Source organism: Melospiza melodia, chromosome 12, assembly GCF_035770615.1.
Source record: "Melospiza melodia melodia isolate bMelMel2 chromosome 12, bMelMel2.pri, whole genome shotgun sequence".
In the NCBI taxonomy this organism is placed as follows: Eukaryota; Metazoa; Chordata; class Aves; order Passeriformes; family Passerellidae; genus Melospiza; species Melospiza melodia.
The window spans coordinates 21946920-21968505 of NC_086205.1; the positions used below are offsets into that span (position 1 = coordinate 21946920).

The 21586-nt window shown below is 46.2% G+C and overlaps 1 protein-coding gene across 8 annotated transcripts in view; it reads right to left on the bottom strand.

Annotated features, from left to right (window-relative positions):
• The window catches only part of LOC134423837 (calcium-activated potassium channel subunit beta-2), a 136447-nt gene that overhangs the window by 12052 nt on the left and 102809 nt on the right, over positions 1–21586 (bottom strand). For 7 of the 8 annotated variants that reach the window (XM_063167282.1, XM_063167278.1, XM_063167285.1 and 4 more), the window contains one exon: positions 3778–3888. The exons of the other annotated variant lie outside the window; for it this stretch is intronic. In XM_063167282.1, coding sequence (XP_063023352.1) covers positions 3778–3888 — 111 coding nt within the window. The remainder of the gene's footprint in view (positions 1–3777; positions 3889–21586) is intronic. 8 annotated transcript variants of the gene reach the window in all.

Genomic DNA, 21586 nt, shown 5'->3' on the forward strand with positions numbered 1-21586 from the left:
TACAGGTCACTGCACCCCAGGCACTGCTCACTCCATCTAATCCCAGTGCTTCCCTGGGATAACTCCCCATATGCCATCCAGGGGGGCTGTTGGCTTTTAAAGAGGCCCCAGCTGTCAGAACAGGGTCTTCCTAACCTCTGCAGAGGCATTTAATAGGAAGCAATCCCCCAAGGACAAAAGGTCTTTGTGCCCTTGATCATTTCCAAAGTGAAGTTCTCCCCTGCTAAATTTCCCTGTCCTTTCTGCCAGGCTGCTCAGAGGATAAAAACTGGCTGAGATCTCAGCCATGGCTGTGCCTGCTGGGGACAGGCAGAGATTTCCCTCTCCGTGTCCCTGCACAGCAGCAGTGCAGGGATCCCTTTCAATGTGCCCAGCAGATCCTTCTGTACCTCCTGCTCCAGAATGAGTGAAGAGTGCTAAATGTCCTCATGGGAAAGCTAGAATAACCAGGCACCTGCAATGACTTTATTTATTTCAAATAAGCACAGATTACCTACCTTCAAAGCCCCCCCCTTGCAGAGGGACCATGGGGTGACACTGAGGGAGGCATTGCCTCCTCTGGCACCACGCAGTCCTGGGGCTTGTCAGACAGGGATGCCTGCCTGAATAATTCACAATGACTTTGAATTCACATTCCCTTCTCTGATATAGCTGTTGTTATGCAGATGTCACTCAAATTACCTCATGGTGAGGTGTTTACTGATATCAGAAATCCATGAATGCAGTGGTCAGAAACTACTCCTGTGTCTTACCTGCAGAATTCCCCATATTCAGGGATTTTTCTGCTCAGAAGCCACCTTCTTTACATTTTTATTTACAGGTATGTTTGGTTGCACCAGTTTTTGCTAGTATACCTATGGCAACAGCTGGAGCCCTCAGAATAGATATTAACAGATTTGTTCACTCAATTCCTGCCCTCTTCCTCACCAGGCTGGACAAAACTGAACCAAACCAAACCAAACCAACCAAACCAGTGTTTTGTTTTTCCAATGGTTGTAATGTTGTGGAGACCCTCTTTGACAGCTGAGAAAGAATGAGGGCTCGACTGCTTTTCCAAAGCATAAAATGTGGCAGCTGGGCAAACATCAATGGCTAAAACAGCAATGAAACACAGATATTCTGGTGCTGATCCTGCAAAAAGAGATGTCTCAGAGATACTCGATTCCTTTAGAGCAAGTGGCTCATTGCAGCAGAGTTAATATTATGGTGCCACCCCTCAAAATTCTGTGGCCGTAGCACATATTGGGTGACAAGTTTGCTGATCCATACAAAAATTTTCCTGTCTGAAGTTTGAAGAACAAAATTCTTGGGAAAGGGTCATTTAAGGTGAGTAATTTCTCTGAAAGGCACCACCTGTTTGATATAATGATGGCACTGGTGACCTTACATGTGTTAAAATCACTGCCAGACACTGGAGGATGAGTTTCTCCCACTAGCAGCACTTGCTCTGCATTCACACCTCTCCTCTGCAGTCCTCAGGCTGCCATCAGCACTCTCTTATTTCCATCTTCTTTTCCTCCCTTTCCCTCCCGCATTTTATTAATCACTCACAAGCTACAAAGAAGTCCTTCTCTTGGGAAATAAGCCCACCCAAAGGCTTGTCAGGATATGTGAATTTACCATGGCTGGTGTGCAGGCAGAGAGATCCTGCTCCCTGTTCCCTGTTCCTGCAGGCAGGCAGGGATCAGCTCTGCCTGGATTTGTGCTGACCAGACCGTGGTGAGCCCTCAGCCCAAGTTAATCAGCCCAGCTTCAAGGCATGGTGAGAGTCAAAGGCTGTGCTAATCAGCAGCTTCCAGCCAGCCCAAAGTGTGGGCAGATATCTCCTCACCCCTGGGCCATGACGATGTTCCAATGCAGAAGGACATTAGCCTGGGGAAAATTCAATTAAAGAAGAGACTGGCAGAAGTACAGGAGGCATTTAGACAACCAGCTCCAATGAAAGTTCATGCTGCAAAGCTGACCTTTTTGTCTTCAAAATATCTGTTTGGGATCAGATAACCCAAGAGCTGAACACCTATGCAACCTTAGCAGAAACATTCAGAGAATTGGCCAATTCTCCAAAGAACCTCAGGGTCCTGAGGGCAGCTCTGCTGCCTGAATTCAGGAGTGCAGATTCCCAAGCAGATGTCAACAGTAATGTCTCATTAGAATTACTGAAGAGTGTGTTTTGCTAATTGGCACTGTAGGTACATTGAGATCTGGTTTTGTTTCACTGGAGTGTGATTTTTTGTGATTACATTTAATACTGACTGCAAGAGGAACTGGAGGAGAGGTGGAAAGGGGCAAAGGAAAGAAAAGAAAGGCAAATGTGTCCTTGTTGTGACAAGACAAGCTGTCCAGCAAATCTTACTACAAAGGAGAGGGATTTTGGAAGGACGAGTCTGAGCATTACTGACAATTATTATTTCATCATTGATATTTAACTTCTTTTGTTCCCAACTGAGCACTGCCTTTGTCTGTGGACTTCAAATCTCTCCTTCCCTTCCCTTCTCTTTGGAACATTTCCCTGCTCCCCTGGGAGATCCAGTATCTCATTTATTCCTGTCTCCTTCAGCCTGTTCCCTCCAGCAACACCACTCAAGTGGGCTGGTGAGGCAGCAGCTCTCTTCCAAGCAGCCAAACAACCCCCAGCTACTGTGCAATGCTAAAACAACCCCCAGCTCCTGTGCAGGGTGTTGCACACAGGCTCATCCTCACCCAGGCTCATCCTCACACGTGCACCTGCACAATGAGAAATCAACTCTGGCAGCTGGAGGCATGGTTCAGGTGTGGGGCAGGGACCTGCCTGGGGCACAGTGTGGCTGCTGGCTGGGGCAGGACACCTGCAAAGAGCATGAAGGCTTCTCAGGGTTGGGGCTGCACAGCTGGGGCTGGGATTAGTGTGCTTTCAAACCTGACACAGAGATGGCCACAGGGCGCTGCTGGTGTCTGAGAACAAGGAGGGCTTTGGGTATGGCTCTGGCTCTGGGATCTCTGCTGGTCACAGTGACTCTGAGATATGGACAAGCTCATTTTCCCAAGCTGGCAGCTGAAGAAGGAGTCAGGATTCTTCTGTTCTTGTTCTCAAGGTTGTTTATTGTTTCTTATCTATAATATTCTTTCTCCAACCTGCCAAGGTCTGTCTGGCAGATCGGTCAGAGGCACACTGCCCACCTCAGAGGCGGCGTTGTCTTTTCATACTAAAATCTACATGTACTTTATTTACAATAACTTCCCAATACCTATCACCTACGTTAGACAGTGAGCTTCTACTCTAAACCAATCTAAAGTGCCAACACCACAGCAGAAGATGGAGGCCAAGAAGAAGAAAGAGAAAGACTGGACACACCCAGATTCCTCCATCTTGCCTTCTGAACCTCCATTCTAAAAACCCCAAAAATCTATTTTTCACCCTGTGATAAATTCACTATCATTTTACTTAAAATCTTTTGACTTGTAATTCTTCATATAAAAGTTGATAATTGTTTTTCCATGGGACACGATCAAAGGCACAGGGGTTTTGGGCTCTGTGCCAAGGTCTCTGAGCCCCTTGGCAGGGTCTCGAGTCCTCCAGGGCAGCCAGAGGAATTTCCTGGGGTCCAACATCTACCATTGCCCCTGGGCTCTGCTTTGGCTTGGCACAGTAAGCCTGGCACTGCTGGGCTGCTCCCATGCCTGGTGGAGCAGAGCTGGGGCTGTGGGCACAGGGAGGGCACCCTCTGCATCCCTCTGGCATCCCCAGTGCCACCACTGAAATGCAAACCCATAGGAGACAATCAGCACAGGCGCCTTTACCTTTTCTCATCATGTCTGTAAGATGTAGATCCCCGGCCACTGGTCCAAATAAACATTTTAGAGGGCTGCCCAGGGTTGGCTCTGCTCGCTGCAGCGGGACGATGGAAGGACCTGGGGGAAGAGGGATAATGTTTGTCACTGCCCACCCGACATGGCAGAGCACACCATATCCAGCGTGCCAGATCCCCTGTGCTCTGAGGATGGACATTTGTTAACTTGAGATGAGATATAAAGTAATGGGGATGAGAGACCAGTGTGTTGGAATGGAGAATAAACCCCATTTTAGCCCCACTGGGAAAAGGTGAGGCTGGATAATCAGGCTTAGCTCTGCTCCATGCTGCAAAGGACTCATACCATGGGCAAAAAATCATCAGTAGTTCAAGAACAGGTAATAGCTGTGTGCAGTGTTCTTATGGCAATATTTTTTAGGGACAAAATGGCTATTGTTTAAGCACATCCACACTCATTACAGGTTTTGGTTGTTCTGCAGCTCCCAGAAAGATGAGGCTCTCAGGGAAGGTCTCTGAATGGGGCAGAAGTAGGAGATACAAAATGCAGCATTTTCTGGAAGTGTAACTGATATGACAAAGATATCTTTTCCCATGGAGAAATTACTATCTCAAGGCAAATTAGATCCCTGCCCAAGGACTTCCTTGTTTCACTTCAGGGTGTGAGATCTGTTGCCTTCTCTCAGGCTCTCAGGCCATATTGCACCTTCTAGTGGGGCCATGGCTCCCCTTGTAGCCCCTCTTAATTTCTTGTGGTTTTAGTGAGGCTCAGTTAAAAATCTTGGTCTCTGAGAATTGGGCCACTCCTATGAAGGCTGCATTTTGCCTTCTTTTACAGCACAACAATTTGTGTTTTTAATGCATTCAGAGACAAGCTTAAGGGAAAATATATTCCAGATACCAAATAGTTCATTGTGAAGTTTTCATACACTGGGGGCCATTCTTTATCTCTCTGAAAAATAAGCCTGATGGCTGATGCTGTCAGCAGAGAAGGCACATGATCTGAGAAAGTCTGTAAAGCCACTGTCTCCATCATCATGCAAAGGGCTAATTTCAATATTTGCATAGTGGGGAACCAGGAGAATACTTAAATACTGTAGAGGTGGCTGCAGGGGAAGACTGACGTGGACAGGAGCCAAAACCCATCAGTGTGCAGACAGGCTGGTGGGTGCTGAGGGACTGGGCATTCCAGCTGGAGCCAGCCCAGAGCCTCTACCACAGGGGCCAGGACGCAGCCCCAGGCCCAATTCACAGCCTGGATGGGCAAAATGGGCAAACTGGGGTTCCTGTCACCGCTGCCCTGCCAAACTGGGGTTCCTGTCACCCCCTCCCCTCTGGGATCCCCCTGCCCTGCTCAGATGCTGGCTCAGGGCTGGGACTTGCAGACAAGGACCTTGCCTACAATAAGAGGCTGCAATATTTGATGGAGCTTTTGGCTGCATTGGGGAACAGCAAATTGGACAAGAAGGGGGTCCAGAGGAAGGGAGGAGGAAGGAGGGGAATGTCCCACAGCCCTTTCCCTGATTATGTGGTGATCAGTGCAATCTGAATGCCAAGAACAATTCTGTTCTTTCCATGCAACCACTGTAGTTAAATATTGGGGAATGAACAACAGGATGAGGCACCACCTCCCTGAAATAACTATAGTTTAGAAGGTGAAGTAGCATCTGCTGGGATCTAATTAATATAGCCAACAGCTAAGTGTTTTGATAGTGATATTGGTCAGAAATTTCACTTGTGAAATCACTCACCCTGAGTCAAATCCTCACACTGCTGGATGAGATTTCACCCACATTACCTCAGACAGCACCACAGTGACCACCCAGCTGGGGCTTCTGCTCCAGGCCATGCAGGAGGGGTCAGAGCAACTCCCCAAGGGCCACAGTGCATGCTGGACTGAGCCTGTCCCAGGCTGAGCCCCTTAATGATGGAAAATAAAATTTTGTTTTATTTAAATGATGCCATTGCACTCGTTAGGATGTCACGCACTACAGGAGAGCCTGGTTGTGCTGCCACAGCCTGAGCGGTCCCAGAGCCATCAGGAGATGGTGGTGAATGCTATTAGAGAGCCTTTTCTTAATTAAGCAAAGCTTGGGCACACATTAGAGGTCATCAACAGCTTCTGCCACCTGTCTGAGCTGACAGGGACACCTGGGCAGGACTCCCTGGGCAGGGAACCAGAGTTTTAAGCTCCAGAGCAAATTGCTGGGCTGGGAGCTGGGTGCGTGGGCCTGTCCCACCGAGGGGATGCCAGAGAAGGAAGAGGGATGCTTCTCTTCCCAGAGAAGTGGGAGTGATTTCAGACTCCCTTGCAGTGCCAGTGCCCTGGAGCTGTCCATATGTGACAGCTTTAATGCTGCCTGCTTCGTTAGTTGAGCAATCCAAGCTAACCACCACTATTTAACACACAATTGCACACCTAATTTTGTGTAAAATTGTAACACTGATGACATCATAACACTGCTCCAGAGGTCAAATGAGTGACCGAAGCCCTAGGCAGGGGTTAGACATTGAGTAAAAACCTTTTGTGCACCAGCAACAACACAAACTCCCCAGGAGCCTGCTTTGAAGGCCTTTGGAGGATTCATAACCTCCAAATTTGCATTCTCCATGAGCATGCTCTGCCCCACCATGTGACGGTGTTCACAGGGGTCTGAGGATGAGGGAAGAGATGAGGATCTGACTGTGTTTCAGAAGGCTTGATTTATTATTTTATGATATATATATATATATTATATTAAAACTATATTAAAAAAATAGAAAAAAATATTTCCTCAGAGGCTAGCTAAGAATAGAAAAAAATTATAACAAAAGCTTGTGTCTGACTGAGAGTCGGAGACAGCTGGATTGTGATTGGCCATTAATTAAAAAGAACTAACACAGACCAATCACAGATGCACCTGTTGCATTCCACAGCAGCAGATAACCATTGTTTACATTTTGTTCCTGAGGCCTCTCAGATTCTCAGGAGAAAAAATCCTAAGGAAAGGATTTTTCATAAAACATATCTTTGACACCACCAGGTCAGTTAAACCTTCATGCCTTTCTCCCCTGCTGGATAAGCCTCTGTGACCCATGTTTCTTCGCTGCCCCCTCTCTCTTTTCTGGGAAAACAAATAACACTACTTTTTCTTGGTTTTTATTCCCCATGGCTTCTCAGAGTCAGCTGCTGACAACTTATTTTTATCATGCAACAAGTAATCAGCCTGTGCACCTCATTACTGCAGGACGTCAGCCTTGCATTCAGAGTGGATTGTGTTATTGCTTGAACAGACAGAGCACCTAAAATACCTTAAAAACAGTGGAGAAGAGCTGCTTCGAGCTGCTTTTTAGACTGTGGGGGTTATTCCTATAGGGCAGGTTATCCAAACCATAGTTGAGGTGACTTTTGCTAATCAGGTGCAGGGTGGGACTCTGGCCTTCCTGCCTGATCTGCCTGCACACCTCTGTCTCCTTCACTATTTACACACTGTGGCATCAATGCAGTTGTCTCTTGACACGGTTGCCACAGTGACAGGCAAGGGGGAAAAGCTTTGGTGTTTACAAAACACACCTCATTCTTCACATCTGGGTTTATTCTCAGTAAATGCTCAAGGCTAAGGGCAGAAATGCAGAGTAAAGAGTGCACAGTCTGGTACAAACATGAGTCTGTGATGCTGTTCCATTCCTCCCATCTCTTCTTGTTCTCATCCTCTTCTTTAGCATTACCTGCTGGTGGATTTCATGGAACTCACTAGAAAACCTGAGAAGATCTCCACTTTTTCAGCCATTGCAAGGTGAGAACTTGAGACAGCTCTTAGAAAATTAGAAACATTCTGCTTTGTCCTAAGGACTATCAGCATGTCTACATGCAACCACCGGATTGAGGATTTCAATGTGAAGAAAACACAACAGTGTGGCAGACATCTTTAATGAAAAATCCTTTCCCCAGGAATTTTTCCTCTTGAGAAGCTGAGAGGCCTCAGGAACAAAATGTAAACAATGGTTATCTGCTGCTGTGGAATGCAACAGGTGCATCTGGGATTGGTCTTGTGTGGTTGTTTCTAATTAATGGCCAATCACAGTCAGCTGGCTCAAACACAGAGCCCGACCCACAAGCCTTTTTGGCTTACTATTAATTCTTTGCTATTCTATCCCTAGCTAACCTTCTGATGAAATCCTTTCTTCTATTCTTTTAGTATAGTTTTAATGTAACATATATAATAAAATAATAAATCAAGCCTTCTGAAACATGCAGTCAAATCCTCATCTCTTCCCCAATCCAAAAACCCCTGTGAACACTGTCACACAACAGGGCAGCATTTGCTTCAGGTTTCTATGAAAAAGGATGTTATTCTGAGGGTAAATCACAAAGTCCCTTAGCTGGTACCTTGGGGACTATATTACATACCCTGTATTACTCTGTTGTCCTCACTTCACCCTGGGTTGGCTGCCCTGCTTCCTCTGTCTGCAGTTTGAGTCATCATTGGTATGAAAAGTCCCTTACCTCTAGTCACCACATCTCTGAGCAGCCAAAGAGAGGTGTTGCAGACCATGTTTTTAAATGGAAAGCTGGGTTTTAGATGTGTGTTTGCTTGTAATTGCCTCTGCCTATGCTCATGTTAATCACAGGGTTTCTGAGACCTTGGAGAACCATTTACAGCACCAAACTAATGAGCTTTTTTCCCCTTATGACATTTCATTTCCTGGGCAGTGTGGCCACTGTAAAAAGAGAAGCACTTGCATTAATTTTGCCTCATAAAAGACACCCTGATTCATCAAAAGGCAACAAAAGCTAAACATTCACCTAAAGATTCAATCACTGAGCACCCCAGCTCTGTGAATACACCCACATCCCCCACTGTCCCTGCTGACAGCTGCTGGATGCTTTATCCCAGTGTTTCCCAGCCAGAAGATTCATTCAAACCCCAAGGGAGCTCTCTGGAAACCCCAAAGTTTTCCTGCCACCCCTCTCCCCTTGGCACCCACAGCACCGGTGCCAGATCTTGGGCAGATGGGTCAGGGGCTGTTGAGTGGTGGGAAATATTTGGTCTCTCTCATGCCTGGATAAACCCTTTTATTTGAGTGGTCCCATGAGAAAAGGAGGAGACTGAAGCCAGGCATCAAAGACAACCTGCCAGAAGACAGTTCAGTTCACTTTGAGGTGAATTTACTGAATATCAGCAATTAGACTTTGCGTCCAAACAGGTCTTACCCATGCTTCTGTCTGGTGATAGAATGTTCTCTTATGGATTAGATGAGCCAGAAAACAGGGAAAAGTGGTGTGTGATGAAGGAAGGGAGAATAAATAAAACAGCCTGTTGAATTTTTAATGTAAATTGTAGCCTGGCTGGAGAGTAGTCTGGCTTTCAGAGCATGGAATAGTTTCCCAGGCAGAGTGGTGGAAGTAACTCCTGTATTAAGATGCTCCTGTCTGATTCAGGAGATGATCCAGGGCAGGTTTCCAGTCCTGGTCTTAAAAGAATAAAAGAACTGGACCAAGGACCCTTGTTTGCATCCAAAACATGACAGAAAACACACACCAAGAACACAATGAAGCTAACTCACAAAAGAAATGCATCTGCATTAGCAGAAGGCAGTCACCACTTAGGGAACATTGAACGCTCTGGCAGCAGCAGCTCTGGATGGAGGAGCAGCAAAGGCAACAGCAAGGGGTGAATTTGTGCCTCTGTGAGGGAGCTTTGCTGATGGGCAGGGGCAGGGCAGAGTGCCACAAACTGCTGCTCTTGCTGCAGCCTCTCAGGAGCCCCAGTGCACCAAGAGCCTGATCTGGCCAGCAGGTGACCTTCAGCCTGGGCAAGGGGGAATGGAACCTGGGCAGCTGCTGCTGATGCACTGACAGAGTACGGGAAGGCTGATGGTTAATGATGCTTCATTAATGATTCGCTTCTATTTCTGACCTGCTCTGAAATCTCCCCAGAGCTCAGAGCTGAGCTCCCCATCCAGGTTTCGAGTTGAGCGAGGGAGACATCCTGGACACAGAGTGGTCCTGCTGGATTCCCATGTCACAGCCATGTCTAGGACATTCCATGTCCAAAGGAGGAGAGTGGGGCAGCCATCAGGGACAGCTGAAGCCATCACACAGAGGTGGAGATTAGCTGTGTGTGGAACATACTGACATTTGGCTATGTTTTTGATCTTTCTTTATACTTAAAGTCACCCTTGACAGTTCATTCCCTCTTTCCATTATATACAGGAGAAAAAGAAGTATTCAGAAAGGGTGAGGTATCTGTATCTCCCTGCTATATAACAATATGTCCACACTTCAAAATTAAATATTCCAATGTAGCCTCTGAACCTTCCAGGTTTCCATCTCATGTTTTTCTCTCCAATGCTGACTATCTTTGTTTTGGAAAAGCTTTTAAGCCTTGCCATTTAATTATGCTCCTCATCCCTAGGCTTCCACTTTCCCAACAGCTGCCTTCCTAGTCCACCAGCATGTCTGCAGACTTTATAGCCTTTATTCTTTGTAATCTTTTTACCTTTAACTTCCTTCTCCAATTTTCTTTCCTTATTTGTTTTTCAAGTTCCTCTTCCTATACATTACAATTTATTTCACTCACTTTGGCCATACTTTATTAGTCTCAATTATTCTGATTTAGCTCATTGAAGCAGCAAATTTGAAGAAATTCCTGTGTCCCAGGTCAGCTACAAAGGAGGGGCTAGAGCAAGCAAGAGACTCACAACTCCTCTACTTTGGTGGCTTTTTGGTTGCCTTGAGCAATCTGGCATTATGGCCTCAGTTTCTTTGTCTGTACAAGAGAGGTGCTGGTGCCACCACTGTACCTGGCACCTTCAGACCATCCCCAGGTGGCAGAGCATGGGGTGAAGGGCCAGCCCCTGCTCCCATCCTCATGTTTTGGTGCTGGTGAGTTTGCAATCCAAGCACGAGGCACTGCCTCTCTTGGCACGTTGCAGTCGTGAGGATCAACGTTTGTGAGGAGCAGCTGAACATAATTGTCCACTTTGCCTGTCAGGATCCTGCAAACATTTTTAGCTTTCCGTGCTGAATTTGAATTTACGTAGCGAGTGACACATTGGACAAGCACTATATTCATCATCTCAGCTGCTCCCTGGCTCCAGAGAAGGGCACAATCTGCCTGTCAGATGGGGCTGGCTCTGGAAGGGGGGCAGCAGTGTCAAGTGCAGGGTCACCTCCCTGCAATTTGCTTCTGTCCAGCTGAGCCAAGAGAGTTTTACGGTGAGATCTGCTCTGCCAAAGACCAGGCAGTGTTGCACTGATGGAGAAGGATGCTGGGGGGGAGGAGGAAGGCAGTGAAAGTGCTGCACTGCCTCACTGGATGCTCTCCTTTAAATCTGAACACAGCCCTCTGCAACTGCAGAGGGATGGATCACCTTGGGTGCTGCACTGCACCACGAGAGCTGGGCCAGGCTGGCTGGATGAGAGCATGTGGGAGGCAGGGAGAAGGCTCTGTGGCTCATGGCTGTGCCCTGATAAACCCAGTGGGAAATGGAGGTGGGGTGAGAGAAGGGAGATGGAGCGGAGGCACACTCCATTACTAGGTCAGTGTCTTTGATGGTCATCTGAAGGGAATGACCTTCTCCCCACAAAAATCTGAATTTTTGTGAGTTCCTACTTCACCAGATCTTAAAGTATGCTGTTTTGGATACTAATAAATATATTTTTAAGAGTAGTTTGTTGCACGGAGGGAGCTGAATGCCTCTGACTATGCTGAAGTGACCTGGCCTCAGACTGACTCCTATGTCCTTTCACTGCTGCCATTTGAGGGACCTGGGATTTACACCCCAAAGTGTGAAACGACGCAGTGTTGGCAGTGCTGTTTTAGAGGTGATGAACAGAGGCACAGAGGCTGCTGAGACCTGGCCAAAGGCTCCCAGGATGTCCGTGGTGTCTGTAGTTGAAAAACCAGCCTAAAAAATGGTGGACAACCACCTTCCACCAGTGAAGAGGGAGGAGAGCCAGGACACGTAGAGATGCCCATGCCAGAGAGCAAAGGCAGAGCCTTGCTTTGTGGTTGTGCCAATTCCCACCCTTGGGGACACCCCTTCCAGCTCTGTGCAACTGTGCCTCAGCTTTACACCCCTCCAGAGAAGCTGATCAGAGAAGGACATGGCTTTTAAATGTCCCTGGAGAGAGCTTCACTTCAGCACTAAAATACAGACAGTGTGTTTGAGGGTAGGGGCACAGGGGAGGAAGGGTGATGGGCTGCTGGGGACACAGAGGACACCAGCAGCTTTTAGGGAAACCACAGAGGAGAAGCATACTGCATGAGTGATGTGGCTGGGGAGGGAGGTGAGGGCAGGGAAAGATAAACAGGTGGAAGCAGCACCCAGAGGAAAGGCACGAACAGGCAGGGCAGATAGGGCAGGAGTGGCTTTTCTGTCACCTCATTCCTTGAGCAGGTCAATCATCCTTTATCTCCTTTGAGGCAGCCCCTGTGCCATGGAGAGCAGCAGCCAGAACAAAGCAAAGGCAGAGGAGAGCTCCAAGCACTGCCCAGCGGGAAGTGAATACTCTGGCACTATTTATTTTTGAGTCTGCATTTGGATTAGCTGTAAAGAGCTGTGTGGATAAGCAAGCAGGCAATTACAGCTAGGACGTGCTGCTCATGAATGGAAACAGCTCCAATCTGCTCAGGACATATTGAAATTCTAATTCAGTTAGATTCCTTTAGTTACAGCGCTCATCACAGACACTAAAAGAGATAGGATTAGAAAATAAATACAACTCTTCTGCTGCCTTTGGTCTGTCTTCTGTGTTCCCCTTTCCCTCCTCCCCTCCCCAGTTTTAGCTGTTGTTTGACTTTATTTTCTGTGGTAAAATACAGCAGTCTGCTCTTATTCTTGTTAGTTTTTATGAGCATCCAGCAGAGCAGAGCTGAGAAGACCCTGCTGAGGGATGGGCAGTGAGCACCAGCACAAAGCCACTGCTGCAGCTCCTCCTGTCACATCTTACTAAAGACCTCTGCAAAGGTACAGGGGTGACACAGACACTCAGAGCAGAGCAAGGACAGGATTTGCAAAAGTTCTTCCCTGGCATCATCCCTGGTCCAGACAGGAGCTCCAGCCTGCACTGCTCACCCAGCAAGCAGGTTGGGTCTCTGCTTTGGGTATTGGTGTGAAGCTCCTTCACCACTGCAGGCAACCCCTTTTGCACTTTTGTGTTGTGCAGGCAAGTTCCTAAAAGATCTGATACAAAGAAGTGACCAGGGAAGAAGTCTGGGAGTGCTGGATCAGCCCTGCCACTGTGACCTGGAGATTCAAGGAAGTTGATTAGCTCTGTGCTGCTGGTTTAATTTCTCTGTCTGTCAGTGACAAAATGTTGTATTAAATCTGCTGACATATGCAAGGAACAGATAATTGAGCTCTAAATGTCAGAGACTGCTGGGCTGGAGGAACAGAAGGAGCTGGAGTGCGTGTCTCCATCTGACTGGAAGTTGTGCTCCATCACAAGTGGTCTCTTGGTCCTGCCAGGGGACCTCTGAACACAGGAGAATGTCTAAAGGGAGGTTGTGAATAGCCCTGACACATCAGATTAGAAACCCGGGTATGGCAGACCCTGGGTAGAAAGTTCTTGTCTCCCCTCAAGCCAAGGAAAGGGCTGGATGGAGAAAGGCAGTTGGAATATCCAATCTGACTGATACTGAGTCATGGAGCTGTGAAATAAGCAACTCTCTGGTAAAAACAAACACCCAGCTTGGCTCTCATGAGCATCTTTCCTCTTTGTCTTATTACAAAAGGGTAAAATTGACATCATAAGCACTCTGCAGTGGCTCGTCATCCTTTCAGAACACAAACTTCACCATCTGTAGCCCTCTTAGCTGAATATGATAAATTGCTCAGATTCACAAAACAAAATTTTGTGCCCAAGTGCTGTAGAAAAGCTCCAGACATATTTTTTTTTCCTGCACACATTTCACATAATTTTCACAGAATTTAAAAGTTTTATGTCATTATTTTTTAAAATGCAATTCTGTAGGTGCAGCTGCCTGCTGGCTTTTGAGTCTGAGTCCTGTGGACCTTTGAACTCACACCTTTTCCTCTGGAGATCCCTGTTTGCTTTGCCTGATTGCTTTCTGCTGATTAGGGGTGAGGAGCTTTGTTTTAACAGTGAGTTCAATATTAAGATAATAATTGAATGGAAGGGAGTTCTCTCCATTGCGTAGTTCTACTACTTATAGCAAAATAGAACAGCTCTTGGGAGCAATGTGCAAATCATATTTCTAATGACCTCTAAACACAGCTAATGCTGTCCCAGCTGGGGACCTCTGCTCAGATATGGCCAGATATCTTCTGTGATAGTCTGTGGAGTGATGGTAAGGATGCCCAAGCCACATATTAGGGACAAAAGCCAACTGGTTGATTGGAAGAACAATGCAGAACCCTAATTCCCCCTGGGCAGCTATGTGAGGAGTGTGAGTATTCCAGTGCAAGAAGAAGAAAACCTTTCTAGTGGAGACATTCATGGTTAGGACACAATCAAATCCAGCCCGAAGAGCAAAGCAAGGGAAAAAGTTAGAAACTGAGTGGGTCACATAAAGGCAGAGTGTTAGAAAGAGAGGGATCACAACCTGAAATAGAACACAGGAGAGAGCAGGAGCAGCAGCACACTGCAGCAAGGCAGTGAGGAAATACTGCACAAGGCAGTTGGGATGAGGTGGATGGGGAATCTGGTGAGGTGAGGAGGTGACTGACTGCTGATGGCTGGGCTTAGCCCAGTGCTGCACCAGCCACGAGGTCAAAAATCAGAGTGAATCTAAAGCTCCTGCTCTGCAGATGAGCTCAGTGCCTGGTGGGCTGGGTGATGGAGATGCAGATTCAGCCTCTTTGGAAAACAATAGCTCAGGAGTTATGCATCTCTGCAGATGTGGCCTTGTAGTATAATTTTTAAGCATAAAACAAATTTTTCTTTAGAGTCAGGAAAAAAAGACAGTGAGAAAGAACCAAAGCAAAGTCTCTCTAAGACAGAAGAATGTGCATATGGCTTCAATGCAGTTTTGAACCAAAAATGAGAACAAAATCTCTGCTGCTCTCTGAGGGCAGTGGAGCATGTAAACAGTGAAAGGGCCATGTCCATGAAACCAAAACCCCGGGTAGTTTTGGTCTTATAACTAGTCTGGAAATGAAAGCAATGGTAGGAGCAGTCACAGATGCTTCCATTTCTCACATGACAATAATCTATATTAATTACTGCAAGCATCCAGCTTCAAACAGTGTCACTGCAGTGCTATTAGTGTTTAAAAGTATTGAGTTTCCAAGGAGGTGAATGTCTTTTTCTCTCCCTAATCATGATTACTCGGCTTAGTACTTGGGCCAAGCTTCTATTTAACCAAGATAAATGGATATTTCCAAAACAAGCAAGTTAACACTATGCATCACATTATTACTCTCCTCACAGATTTCTTGCCTCTTGTGCTATTTTACTCAGCTGCTAAACGCAAATAACAATAAGAACAGGGAGGAGGAACTACGCAGAATCCTATATGTATTAAAGGGAAAATAATAAATAAATCTGGTTTTGACCATTACTTTGTCCTATTTTGTGACAGCATTTCCCCTTGATCAGTGTAATATAACAACATTATTCTGTCCTATAATTTCTCTTCTGTGAAACATAGACATCCACACCACATTTTTGCAGATACCACCAGCCTATCTGACTAATATTTTGTTGCTTCCTGCTTGGAATCCTTATTTATCATTGAAGTTGATGTGCCAGCACTGTGGGTTAGCATTCAGAAGAGCAGATGGGGAATTAGAGACAAAACTTCTGTCAGTGATAACGGGACTTCCATGCTTCATTTCCCCTGGGGCACAGTGAGTGTTTTCCTTTTCAACAGTGCTGGGCAAAACTGCCTGAAGGAATTGGTGGCAGCAAAGCTGTGAGCTGGCAACACGCTGAAATTGTCAGGGAGAGATTTTGGGTTGCTGGGCCATTTGTGGGAAGTTATTTTGTAATAGCTCCTGGGAAGAAATTAATCTCAGTACTGGAATTCCAGTGCAAGATACCCAAAGAGAATTGACTTGAATTAGTGAGAGGTTTGGCACTGAACAACTTCTTCTCCACAGGTGTGTTCACCTGACAACATTTCTGCCTGTGATGACCAGGGCAGGCTGCAGACCCATGAAAGGTCCTCATTCAGGTCTCCAAACTCTCCAAATCCCACTGTTTCAGCACCATTGCTGCTGGGGAGCATCTCAAGGAGAGGAGGATTTATTCCTACACACCGCCTACAGCTTTACTCAGGGGCAGTGTCCAGGGCAGGCCACACGTCCTTGTGTGTGGATGTGTGAGGTTCACACATGTATTTTCCTTCAGGAAAAGCTCCCCTGTTTCTCCAGCAGCTCTGAGCACAGCCCCTTTCCCAGGCTCAGGGAAGTTTGTCTGTCTGTTGGGTTCAGCACCAGAGCGCAAAGGACCTCCCAAACTGGGATGTGGTTCATGCGCTGCAGCCCCAACATTCCTCACCATCATGGAGTCACAGCCAGAGGGACATCCCCTCTCTGTCCTGGGGACACTCCCAGGCTGGAGAGCCCTGTGCCACCCCCTGGGATGGATCAATGACCCCACTCTGCTGGCTTTGCCATGGCCTGTGCTGCTGATGCAGCCACTGGCGCTCAGCAGCCGCTGAATGGCAGGAACCATCAGGACCAAGGCAGAAATCACTGTCCTAACACACCAAAGGAGATTAAAACCAGATTCTTCCTGCTAAAATGTGCACTGACCACACATAGGAGACCTGCCCAGAAAGCAGGAGCTTGCCCCTATCCTCCAGTACCACACAGATGGGACGTGTTCCAATAATTGCCACATGTACAGTCTGCACCATCTCACCTTCCCTGGTTTTTGTCTCTAAGGGGTCCATCACCTGGCCAGCCTCCACCCACCTTCTCCCAAACAGCAAAAGGCTTTTACTAATCATTTGATACTGTCATTAATGAAACAAAGAAATAGATGCCAAAATTCAGAACATATGTGCTATGTCTGTATTCTCTGCTCTTTAGGACAGTTTAACATCTACATGTTAATTTTCGCCCAAATTGATATTTCTATGGATGTTCTTCCTGCCTCCATCTCTTTTAAGAATCTCTGAGCCCCAGTAATCATGTGGATTACATTTGAATCAAAATGCAGAAAAGCTGTGTGGTCACATTGACCTTGAAATCCTGAAGACCATTTCCATTATAAAGGTGCTTTACAGCAGTGCTTGTGACTGAGGAGGCTGCTAAGGGAAATATAACCAAAAATGTTCTTTACATGGAGATAGTCTCAGGATACTACCTGCTCCTAAAAGCTGGTGATTGAATTCTTCAAATTGTTTGGCTCATTTAAGCAGACACACCTGCAGGGTAACTTGTGAAGGTGTCAGCTAATGCCCTGCTCATGCCTGGAGCTGTTCCTGCTGTAAAGTGTGTGCCTTTCTCTCTAATACAGTGTAGTAAGTAAATAAAAGCTGATAGTCTTCCTCCAAATGTGTTCAGAGGGCTTTTATCCCTTATTGATTTCATAGGGGTAATTCAATAAGAGTAAATATTGTCAGGAACTGCATTTTTTATTGCATTTTAACTTTCACCCATACTTGCTCCTCTTCCTTACGCTAGGGCTGCTTTTTAAAAATTCTTCTTTTTAAGCTTCTGTATAAGCTTAATGAAGTCCATCATTTCAGTGCTCTTTGATATGTACTCTGAAGAGACTGGGTACTGGATTTTCTTCTTATTTACACCCGTGAGGTCAGCAGCTGAATGCAGAAGCAAGCAAAGGGCCAGAGCAATGCCACAGAGCCTGTCAGCACCACAACAAAGGCTTTTCTTCAGTTTGCAGTGGTCCTTTGGGAAATCCTAACAGCTGCACTAATGTTGGATGTAATTGAAGAAATACACTCCTTAAACAGGCAGGCAGTTCAGTATTTAAACATAATGCCTGTTGAGGGAATGCTGGAAAGCTGATTTTTGACCTTCATGTGAGGCAAAAAAGAGATTTTTTTTTTTCAGTATCTGTACAGATTTAAAAAAATTATGTGGAACATTTTGTCCAATAGTAGCTTTTTTATTTCTTCATAGTGTTTGTATTTATTTTTACATTTTGCCACAATGGAAATTCAATCAAAGTCAAGGATTTTATCACCTTTCCACTCGACTGCCTGAGTCAGATGCTTAAAATGTAACACCAGCATCCCTGTGAGTAGTCGATTAAAAAAAAAATCAACCTTTTGCACTATAGCTCAGAGAAGTGTCTTTTTGTTGTTTTTTTTTTTTCTGCAGCCTGGTGGAGTCATTTGCCATCAAAACACGTTCTCACCCAAAGTGGTCTGCCATTGGCACATTAAAAGGGCTGGAAAACGTTGCTGCTGGAGAGTTTCAGCGCTCCCCAGTCAGACCAGTTTGCTGGTGCAAAGCTCTGGGCTTGCAGCAGGAGTTGTGCTGTCAAACACATCTGCTGACTGGGAAGCAGCAATTTGCTTCCTCTCACTCAGAGCAGAGAGAAGCAAAGTTTGTTTAATCTGGGAAGTAGGAAGCAGGAGTGGAACAAAGATGACTATTGCTCTGCACCTTTCCAGCTTTCCTTTATGCCCCCAGGAACTTTGCTTTTTTTTGGTCTATCACCACTTCCAAAGCTCTCATGTGCTTCACCCCAGCTGGAGCAGCAGTGGTTTGAGCATCCAGGTTCTCCTGAGGCTCTGCTGTCCCAGGTTTGATGTGATGTGGCAGAGGATGCTCATCCAGCCCATTGCTGCTGCCAGTCCCTCCAGAGGACCCCAGCACTGCAAGGGCTGGCTGGGAGACAGCACACCCCATTCTGTTCTGCAGGTTTGGATGCACAGAATAAATTCCTGTGGGGTGTGGGTCACTGAGCAAAGATATCTGTGTGTGGGCTCCTATTCCATGTACCCTGCTGTACATACAAACCAATGGCTGAGCTGGGAGGTCAGACTGGTTCCAGCAGTGCCCTGACCCCTCTTTCTGCCCATCTTTGAAAGGGCATCCCCCAAGTGTTACCTTGGCAGTGCTTGGAAGAGCATCAGCAGTTTCAAAAGGTAACTGATACTATTCCCCAAGTGTCTGCATTTCCACTTCTATGGAAAATATTAAGCTGATCTAGGAGCAATTAATCTGGGAGATGCAACTCAATCCCAGCAAAAAGCAGCACTTGGAAGACCACCCGTGGATCCCAGCAGCTCAGATTCCCTGCAGTTAAACTAAATGTCATCCCACTGTACACAGCTGCTGGCTCCAGGTTTGCTAATTTGTAAAACAACGTGAAGAAGATGCTGCACTTGTGAGCAGGGCAGCTGAATTATAGGTACTTAAGCAGCGCTGTAGGGATATGAATTCTGTTTATTGCACAAACCTGCCTCTATAATTAATAGAAATTATACCATTCCCTTGCTCTGTTTTCATTAATTCAGACTGATAGCTTCAGAAGACCAGACCAGATTAGGAAACTCATTTTGGAAGAACAGGAGAGAACTAGAGGACTTTCTCAGCTTTTCAGCATCCCTCCAGATCTCCTTCAATGTGTAAGGAGCAAAATTACTAGCAATGCTTTGAGTGTGACAAACCTGGCACCATAATTGTAGCCCTGTTTTACTTCTCCCTGCTCCTGGGACCAAAGATCCAAACTCCCCTGGCTACCTGTCTAAATTGAACATAATGAAATGTACTTTAAACCCTCAAGAAACAGCCACAGTCAGCCCAAAACCACCTTAAACCCCAACTGCTCTCTAAGACCAGCGCGTCCCAATAAACACAGGCTGCAGGGTTTACCTATCAAGCTGCAAATGAATTGAACAGCCCTGGCTCCTTTAGTGGGAGTTTTACAGGCCTCTCTCCCCTCTCCTAGGAGGTGTAAACATATCAAGGTTTAACATTGTGCTTTATTTATCTCAGTGGTGTAGTGTGTTATTGTTCCCACAGAAGCGCTGGTGATTCTTTATCGTAGTAGAGAGGGGGGCACTGCATGAACCAGAGCTGCTGCAGGACCTGACTTATCCATGGCCAGTGACACCTGAAACAGGGCTGAATTTGGGTGCTGTTCCCTTATTTTGGATGCTCTGGAAGCAAAGTGTGTCCAGAAATGACCACGAAAATCAGACAGCTGCACAAAGGGAAGTGGCCTTCCCTTCTTGCTGTGCCCTCAAAGCAAAGACACACACAGGAATAGGTACAGCCAAGAGGACTTGTTTTCCTCATGAGTCATTGAAAATAGAATGAATCCTAATAGCTTTCTAACATAAAGTACCTAGTGACCACTGAGCTGCTCTAAGGAGGGCCCTTTATTGATGTGACTCCATGGGCAAATGTAATGCAATTAAATGATTGGATTTGGTTACGTATATTGACATGGTGTCAGTGACAATTTCCATCCTCTCTATTATTTCTATAAATAAAGTCATCTGCTATAATTAGAAAATATGAATGTGCTAAGACCTCCATTAATTCTTCTCCATATTAATCTAAGATCTGGGCAGATGTTTATTAATACCTTGTTTCACTGTGTTCATCAGCTGTTACCAAGAATAGAAAGATCGAGACCTGATCTCATGCTGAAGGTTAAACGAGAGCAGATCTTGCCAAATCTTGGCTTCTGATTGATATTTTGACAATGCCTTGTTTTTTTATCAAAATGTTTTCTGAATTTCGACCCTTTCTCTGTGTTTCTTTCCCTTTGGACCATGTATGAGACTCTTTGGTGTTTCCCATGCTCTGGGACTGTCTGGTGTAATTTCAGTGGAGCTGAATTACACCAGCCTGTGGCCTGCCCTCTGCCTCTTCCATCTGGAGCAGGGTGAAAGCCCAGGGCCAGCACATTCAGTGCTGAGCACCTGCTGATGGGTTCTTGGGGATGGGTGTGAGGAGCAGCAGGAGTGGATGGACCTGCACCAAGCTGTGAGCAGCCTGTGGCACCTCTCAAACCCTCCTGGTATCTGTGCTTGGCAGGTTTCAGAGCTGGTCTTTGTCCCAAGTCATCTCCTGTTGTTGCTTTCACCGGGTCTTTTGCCAGGAACCTCCACAATTTAATTATGTTCTCTGTCAAAGAGAGTGCAATTTTCCCTGTTTCTTTTAAATATTTTGTGTGGCAACCTGAGGTCACCCCTGATCTTCCTCTTTCCCATTTGCCTGGTGTTTGCTGCCTCTCCCCACTCTGTTCTGTCTCCCCATCTCAGGGATTTGCTCTCTTGGCTGTCACTGCCCAGAGTCAGCATCCATCAGGCACCTCTGCCACCCTCACAGTTTGTACCAGCAGAGTGATGCCCTGTCCCCTCTGCAGAGATGGGAGCTGCTTGGATGATGATTTGCCCTGAACCAGGACACCCATCCCATCCCATCCCATCCCATCCCATCCCATCCCATCCCATCCCATCCCATCCCATCCCATCCCATCCCATCCCATCCCATCCCATCCCATCCCATCCCATCCCATCCCATCCCATCCCATCCCATCCCATTCCCTGGCAGATTCAGAGACAATCAAAGCAGATTAAAATGTTTCAGCAAAACAGAAACAGGTTTCATGTCAAAACTTCTCTTGAACTCAAAAAAGAACATGGGTCCAAAATTAGACCTTGTTTTGTACAAAGTCATTTTAAGTTCATATATATTAAAATAATTGAAAAAGAAATATCCAGTGTTGCTTTCACCACTTCTTCGCCCTTGTCCATCTCCTTTGCTCTGGATGTTGCTTATCTCTTCTCTTGGCTACCACCTGGAAATCACCACTTTTTGGATTCTTTTTCCCTTTCTTGGAATTGAGTTTGAAGAAATGCACATAAAGAGCTATTTTTTGAGTCAGCATTTCAATTAGTTTTAAGTCTTACATT